This window comes from Eimeria tenella, genomic scaffold (assembly GCF_000499545.2).
Source record: "Eimeria tenella Houghton genomic scaffold, Eth_scaff24, whole genome shotgun sequence".
Classification (NCBI taxonomy): domain Eukaryota; phylum Apicomplexa; class Conoidasida; order Eucoccidiorida; family Eimeriidae; genus Eimeria; species Eimeria tenella.
In genome coordinates, this window is record NW_013542262.1 from 85,449 (window position 1) to 93,814 (window position 8,366).

The 8,366-nt window shown below is 26.8% G+C and overlaps 2 protein-coding genes across 2 annotated transcripts in view; both read right to left on the minus strand.

The window, feature by feature from the left end:
* The window catches only part of ETH_00003620 (mitotic control protein dis3, putative), a gene marked incomplete at both ends in the record, with an annotated part of 2,088 nt that extends 1,927 nt beyond the window's left edge, over positions 1-161 (minus strand). Inside the window, one exon of the mRNA XM_013374941.1 lies at positions 134-161. Coding sequence (XP_013230395.1) covers positions 134-161 — 28 coding nt within the window. The remainder of the gene's footprint in view (positions 1-133) is intronic.
* A 1,987-nt stretch (positions 162-2,148) lies between these two features.
* ETH_00003625 (uncharacterized protein) overlaps positions 2,149-8,366 on the minus strand; it is a gene marked incomplete at both ends in the record, with an annotated part of 7,699 nt that continues 1,481 nt past the window's right edge. The window contains 5 exons of the mRNA XM_013374942.1: positions 2,149-2,202; positions 3,386-3,466; positions 3,972-4,045; positions 4,443-5,117; positions 5,449-5,605. Of these exons, the coding sequence (XP_013230396.1) occupies positions 2,149-2,202; positions 3,386-3,466; positions 3,972-4,045; positions 4,443-5,117; positions 5,449-5,605 (1,041 nt within the window). The remainder of the gene's footprint in view (positions 2,203-3,385; positions 3,467-3,971; positions 4,046-4,442; positions 5,118-5,448; positions 5,606-8,366) is intronic.

Sequence of the window (8,366 nt, forward strand, 5' to 3'; positions counted from 1 at the left end):
GTTTAGGGTTTAGGGTTTAGGGTTTGCGCGCCGGGTTTGAGGAAGAAAGAAACATCTGCGATGTGGACTGCGAGGCGGAAAGTGCCGGGGCGGGGCCCGGGGTGTACAGACAGCGCGTCGTCGATGTCCGTACACCCCGGAGGGTCGATCGAAAATGCCATTTCTTTTCGAAAATCTTTTCTTTTTTGAATTTCCGAAAAATCCAAAAACTCCAAAACTTTTAAACTCCACTCCGAGCTGGGGAGACACCTCAGCGCGGCTGCGGAGAAGCCCGCGGCTCCGAATCCGCGTTCCCGCAGGATCAGGTCTCTGCAAAAGCATTTGTTTTTGGTTTTTTGGATTCTTTTTTCTTTTTTTCAACTTCTAATTAGCCAATTTCCGTTTTGGTTAGTTACTTTGTTGGCTTTTTTGTTTCTCTTTTTGTTGGTGGCTTTTTTGCTCGTTTGGTTAGATAGTTCTTTTGCTGGGTAGTGTTAAGTAAAACATTTCATTTCATTATTAAATTTACTTGCTTGCTTAATTGTTTAATGTTTAATTTGCTAATTTTTATTTTGCTAGTTTGTTTATTTGCTTTTTTGTTCCTCCTTCTGCTGATGGGTCAATTAATCAATTTAATTACTTTGGCTAGATGGTTCTTTTGCCGGGTAGTGTCAAATGCCTAGATACGATATTAAATATTTATTTTTTATTTTATTTTATTTTTTTAAAATTAATTGCTTCCTGTTGGTATTTAATTAGTCAATTCACTTGTTGAATTGGCTAATTGGTTATTTAGTTTATTTACTCGGTAATTCATGAGTCAATTATTTATTATTTAATTCTTTTCCGATTTATTAATTGGCTAATTAATATCTAATTAAAGAGTTAAATGCTTTGTGGTGGTTAATTATTTTATCAAATTAAACAATTAATTAACTAATTCATTAATTAATCGAATTAGATTCAAAATCTCATGAATTTATTAATTTGCCAATTAAATTAAATCAAACACTTAATTATTTATTAATCAATTAATTGTTTAGTTTATTTATTTATTTGATTTGCTAAATTATTTGTTTGCGAATATCCATTTGTTCGCTAATCACTTACTTTTAAAACTTCTTTCATTCTTTTAATTCAAAATTGTTGTTATTAAATTACTTATTTAATTTCCATTTTTATCTTCTTATTTATATTTATCGTTTTAATTTCATTTTAATTCAATTTCTGATCTTGCGAAACTATAAATATCCGGTTATTCTTTTGATTTCTATATATGGAATTTTAGCTAATTAATTTTTAAATTATTTATTCTTTAAATTTTTTTATTATTTTAGTTATTCATTCTTTTAATCATTTATTCATTTAATTATATATATACCGTTTTAGTTATAAACTATTTTAATTATTTGTTATTTTAATTATTTGTTTATTGTCCCAATTATTCATTTTTAAAATTATCTCTATTTTATCACTTATTCTTTCTAATTAATTATTTGTTTAATATTGCAATTTGAATTGTGAAATTCCAAATATTCAATTTGTCTTCTAGCTATCCATTTATTATAATAATTATGAATTCTCCACTTTCACTCATTTATTTTTATTTATTTGGTTACTATTTATTTATTATTTATTTTTTTATTCTTTATTTATTTAATATTTATTTATTTATTTAATCTACTAAAATTCATGTATCTGTTTATTTAATGTTACATGAAGTTAAAATTATATTTAATCAAATTACAAACCTGCATTTATTTATAATTTCAATTGATTATCTATTCCCTTTCAACTATTAATTATTTCTTTCGAATTATTTATCATTTCTTTTTAATTATTTATTAATCCCTTTTAACTATTTTATTATTATCTTTAACTACTTATTATATCTTTTAAATTATCTATTTATGCAACCTTTTACCTTTTCCTAATTACGCATTTATTTATTTATTTATTTATTTATTTATTTATTTATTCGAAGTCAAAATTAAATTAAAATTTAATTTCCTCAAGTTACAAATATCCATTCCTGTATTCTTTAAAACTATTTATCTTTCTTTTCAAATAACTAATCATTTATTATTAATTCATTAATTAATCAATTAGTTTATTATTTATTTATTTATTTATTTATTTAAATTAAAAGTAAATAAACTATTTTTTAATTTACCCTTCCGTCTTTGTGTCTCCGAAGTCTCCCAGGATTTCTGTCCAGTGTCCCTATACCCGAAACAAACAAAACGAAACACTTTTATTTAAATTTTAATTTAATTTTAATTTAATTTAATTTAATTTAATTTTAATCGTAGTTTCAAATTTAGATTTCTATTTAATTTTAATTTAATTTAAATCTGATTATAAAAGAAATGATAAAGAAAGTTAAATGCTTTATTTAAATTGAAAACAAATTAAATTCAATTGAAAAGGAAATAATCAAAAACCCTTAAAAAGGGTTTTGAAGGGTTTGAACTGAGGGTTAAAAATCAGACAGCTGAGGGCTTGAAAGGGGTTTTAAAAAAAGTTTAAAAAGGGTTTAAACAAAATTTAAAAAGGGTTTAAAAAGGGTTTTAAAAGGGTCAAAAAGGGGCTTTAAAAGGGTTTTGAAAGAGTTTAAAAAGGGTTTTGAAAGGGTTTTAAAAGGGTTGAAAGAGGGTTTGAAGAGGGTTTGAAGAGGGTTTTAAAGGGGTTTAGAAGAACTTAAAGAGCGTCAAAAAAAGATCTTAAAAAGGTTTAAAAAGAAGCCAATCATAAGTTTAAAAAGGGTTTGAAAGGGTTTTCAAGAGGGTTTAACAAGGGCTTTAAAAAGGACTTGAAAAAGGCTTTGAAAAGGGTTTGAAAAGGTTTAAAAAGGCTTAAAGAAGGGTTTGAAGAAGGCTCTAAAAAGGTTTTAAAAGGGCTTTAAAAAATGACTTTAAAAGGGCTTTCAAAAATATTTAGAAAGGCTTTAAAAAGGGATTTAAAAGGGTTTAAACAAGGACTTTAAAAAGGCTTAAAAAAGGGCTCTAATACAATTGAAAGAGGCTTCAAAATGGGTTTAAAAAGGTTTAAAAAGGGTTTGAAAGGGGCTTTAAAACGGTTTTAAAAAGAACTTTAAAAGGGTTTAGAGAGGGTTTAAAAGGGGCTTTGAAAAAGCTTCAAGAACGGCTTTAAAAGGCCTTTAAAAACTAAGAATTAAAAAGGGTTTAAAAAGGGTTTAAGGAGAGTTTAAAACGGGTTTTAAAAGAACGTTAAAAGGGTTTGAAGAGGGTCTAAAGAGGGCCTAAAGAGGGTTTAAAGAGGACTTCGAAAAGGCTCCAAAAAGACTTTGAAAAGGGCTTTAAAAAGGGCCTTAAAAGGCCTAAAAAAAGGGTTTAAAACGCTCAAAAATGGTTTAAAAAGGGTTTAAAAAGGGTTTAAAAAGTACCCGGGGGAGCATTTGCGTGGGAGCCCAGGCGTCGACGGCGACGGCGATTCTTTTGCCGTCGAGTTCTCTGGACTGGCGGGTCTGGGAGTTGAAAAAAGAAAATAAAAATAAAAAATAAATCCAAAAGAAGTCCAAAAGCAGTCCAAAAAAGCGGGAAAAGAATTGAAACGAAGCTGGAAATAAAGCGGATTCAACTGGCGATTCAAATGCAATTAAAATCAAAAAAAAAGATTCAAAATTCACCGAAAACGAAAAAAAAACGCCAAAATCCGAATATTCTACAAAGTGAACTTAAGCTTTAAAATTCAAAAAAAGAAAATAAATAAATTTATTTATTTATCTATTTATTTATTTACTTGTCTAAACAAGAAAGTCTTTTATTCTCTTAATTCTTCATTTCAAAAACAAATAAAATAATAAATAAATAAATAATAAACATAAGTAAATAAATAAATAAATAAACCCAAATAAACAAATAAATAAATAAGTAAATAAATAAACAAATAAAATAAATAAATAAATAAACAAACAAACAAATAAATAAATAAATAAATAAATGAAATAAACAAATAAACAAATAGATTACTTTTATTATTATGTTTGGAATCCGCGGATCGACGGGCACAAAAATCCGCTCTATCGACGCCGAAGAAGATAAAGCTGAAAATAAAAAAAATAAAAAACTAAATAAAATAAATAAATAAATAAATAAAATAAATAAACCAACTAATTAATTAATTAATTAATTAATTAAAGTATTCAATTAATTAAATTAAATAATTAATTAATTATTTATTTTGAAAAGAAAGAATTCGAATTACTTTTGTGCAAAAAAGGCGGCAAAGAGCCAAATCAAGTTTTCGGACAATAAATAAAAACAAAAAATGAATTAATTAAACAAATTTAATTATTTACTTCAATCAAACAATTAAATAATTAAACAATTGACCAATCAAAGAATTAATTGACTCAACTAAATCAATTAAATTAATTAAATTGAGTTTAATTGAATTAATTAAATTAAATTAAATCAAATTAATTAAATTAATTAACTTGCCTCGGGTTTCGTCCAGAGGCTTCAAAGAGCCGAAAAACTCTCTTCTGCCTTTTTGAATTATTCCAACAACTTTTCCTTTTTTTTCTTTTTTGTTTTTTTCTTTTTCTTTTATTTCTTTCTCCTTTATTTCTTTTTCTTTTATTTCTTTTTCCATTATTTCTTTTTCTTTTATTTCTTCTTCCTCTTTTGTTTCTTCTTGATTTCCTTTTACTTCTTTTTGATTTTCCTTTTTTTCGTCTTTTTGCACTTCCTTTTCTTCTTCATTTGTCTCTTTTTGATTTTCACCTTTTCTCTTTTTATTTCCTGCATTTCTTTCCACTTCCTCACTCCTCTCTTCTTCCAAAAGACCGCTGCTGCTGCTGCTGCTGCTGTTGCTGCTGCTGCTGCTGCTGCTGCTGCTGCTGGGATCGGGATCGGGCGACTCCCACTGGGGATCGTTTAGGAGGGGATCGTCTTCAGTTTCCAAAAGCTCCGCATACACCTCAATTTGGCGCTTTTCTTCTCTTTGCTGCTCCTCCAAACTCCTGCTGCTGCTGCTGCTGCTGCTGCGGCTGCTGCTGCTGCTGCTGCTGCTGCTGCTGCTTTCTGTGTCTTCTTCAATTACTTCAACAGCAACAATGTCTCCCTCGAAAGCTCTGTTCAAGTTCCGCCTTCCTATTATCTTTATCTCCTCCCCTTCACCAAATAAATAAAACAAATTAAATAAAATAATAAATAAATAAAACGAAAATAATTAAACAAATAAAATAAATAAATATAAAATTAAATAATAAATAAATAAATTCAAATTAAAGTAAATAAGCGAATAATGCTTTTTCTGCCCGTCACAAAAAGCCCCAAAAAAGGAATTTAAATGAAATTCAAAATCCAAACAAGTTACAAATCAATTTTCAATCTGTGTTTACAACTAATTAATAATAAACTAATTAGCATAAATACATAAATAAATAAATAATAAATAAATAAATAAACGAATAAATAAATAAATAAATAAATATTGAATTACCAGCGCAGACAACAGTGCCTCTCCAGCAGCAGTCGGGGTGTATTTTGAGTTTTCCTTTTTTGAGTTTTTCATTTTTAATTTTTTTTTGAATTTCTTTTTCATTTAAATGAAATTCAAATATCACTTTCGAGTCCGTTGGCTTCTTCTCGGAAATAAACTGAACAAAAAACAATTAAAGCAATTAAAAGCAATTAAAAGCAATTAAAAGCAATTAAAAGCAGTTAAAAATAAAATAAAGTTCGTTAAAATATACTAAAAGCAATTAAAAGCAATTAAAAACAATCAAAAACAAAAGCAATCAAAAGCAATTAAAAGGAACTTAAAATAAAATAAAGTTCGTTAAAATAAATTAAAAGCAATTAAAAGCAATTAAAGGCAATTAAAAGCAATTAAAAACAATTAAAAACAATTTAGAGCAATTAAAAAGAATTAAAAACAATTAAAAATTAATTAAAATACATTAAAATATATTAAAATATATTAAAATATATTAAAAGCAATTTAAAGCAATAAAAAGGGATTGAAAGAAATTCAAAATAAATAAATTGAAATAAATTGAAAGCATTTAAAGCAAAACAACAGAAAGTAATAGTAGTAAACAATAAATAAATAAAATAAAATAAAATAAAACAGCAATTAAATAAATCAAAAAAAAATAAAAATGGCAAAAGTAAATAACAAAAGAAAAGCACAGTAAGTAGATGGATAAGCAAAGAAATAAATAAACAAAAACAAACAAATACACAAAAATACGAATAAATAAAATAAATAAATTAAATAACAAATAAATAAATAAATAAATAAATAAATAAAATAAAAGAATCAAACTAAATTGAAACACATAAATTAAATCAAATCGAATAAACCCATCAAACCAAATCAAATAAATCAAATCAAATTAATTAAATAATTAAATAATAATACAAAACAAACAAATTAAACCAACTAACTAAATAAATAAAATAACTGACTAAATAAATAAATAAATAAATAAAACAATAACTAAATAAATAAATAAAACAAACAAATAAAATAATAAATAAATAAAATAATAAATAAATAACAAATAATAGATAAATAAATAAGTAAATAAATAAATAAATAAATAAAATAAATAAATAAATAAATAAATAAATAAATAAAATAAATTGAGTAATAAAAAATTACATCTGGAAGTTGTTCTCCTGCAAATGGAAATTTCGGTCGGACGAAATCGAGAAAGTCTTTTATGGATTTCCAACAGAGTCCAAACTTCTCCACCATTTCCTAAATAAATAAATAAATAAATAAATAATTGAACAAATACATATAAATAAATAAATAAATATAAATATATAAATAAAAATAAATAAATAAATAAATAAATAAATCGAGGGTTTAGCTGATTGATTAGTTTGATTTTTAAATGGTGGAAAAGGAAGGAAAAGAAATGGTTAAATGGAAAGGAAATAAATAAAAAGAAAAACTGTTTGGAAAGAAAATAAATAAAAGTTTATTTAAAAAGCAAGTAAAATAATAAAGAGAACAAAAAAGAAGAATGAATAAAGAGAGGGAAAAAAGTGATTAAATAAATGATAATAAATAAAAGGAAATTAAAAGAAATAAAAAAGAAATTAAAAAACAAATCAAATAGAAATTCAAAAGAACTGCAAAAGAAAAAAGGAAAGAAGAAATAAAAGGAATTTAAATAAACAAAAAGTAATAAAGAACAAATAAAGGAAATAAAAGAATGAAAAGAAATAAAAGAACCAGAAGAAATAAAAAACTAAAAGAAATAAAAGAAATAAAAAGAAATAAAAGAAATAAAGAGAAATAAAAGAAATAGAAGAAATGAAAAAGAAATAGAAGAAATAAAAAGAAATAAAAGAAAAAAAAACTAAAAAGAAACAAAAGAAATAAAAGAAATTAAAAAGAAATAAAAAGAAATTAAAAACAAATTAAGAAATTAAAATAAAAAATAAAAAGTGAAGAGGGGAAAAGAAGGACTTGGAGGTGTTCGCCTTCCATGAGGAGAAGTAGGACATTTTCTGAATCGTTTTTTTCGATTTCTTCTTCATTTTGGCGAGTTTGGAGCTCAAACTGGACCGTTTTGACTCCATTTTCAGTTTTATTTTCATTTTTGGTTTTTATTTTTTCTTTTTTGAGCTCCTTTTCGCGAAAGTCGCCGAAAGAAAAGCTCGCGCGCAGGTGTCTAGACACCCAACGAGCCGACACGCACAGCGCCCGCTCGCTGTACGCCTCCGAACTCTCATCTGCAAATAAATAAATAAATAAATAACAAATAAATAAATAAATAAATAAATAATAAATAAATAAATAATAAATCAATACATAAATAATAAATAAATAATAAATAAATATATAAATAAATAAATAAATGAATGAATGGGAAGAGATGGAGGGGATTGGGCTGTTGGGGAGTGGCAAGCAGTTTGATATTTGCAGCCAACTAATATTTAGCTAGCTAGCTAGCTAGCCAGCTAGCTAGCTAGCTAGCTGGCTAGCCAGCTAGCACTAATATCTAGCTAGCTAGCTAGTTGGCTAGCCAGCTAGCCAGCTAGCCAGCTAGCACTAATATCTAGCTGGCTAGCTAGCTAGCTAGCTAGCTAGCTAGCACTAATATCTAGCTGGCTAGCTAGCTAGCTAGCACTAATATCTAGCTAGCTAGCTAGCTAGCTAGCTAGCTAGGTATTAGTTGGCCAGCTAGCTAGCTAGTTGGCTACTGAGCTGGCTGGCTGGCTTGCTCGCCAGCTAACTAGTAAATAGCGAAACAAATGAAGCACAGCTAGCTGGCTAGCTGGCTGGCTAGCTGGCTGGCTAGCTGGCTGGCTAGCTGGCTGGATAGCTGGCTGGCTAGCTGGCTGGATAGCTAGACGGCTAGCCAATAAATAGCTAGCTAGTTGGCTAGCTAGCTAGTT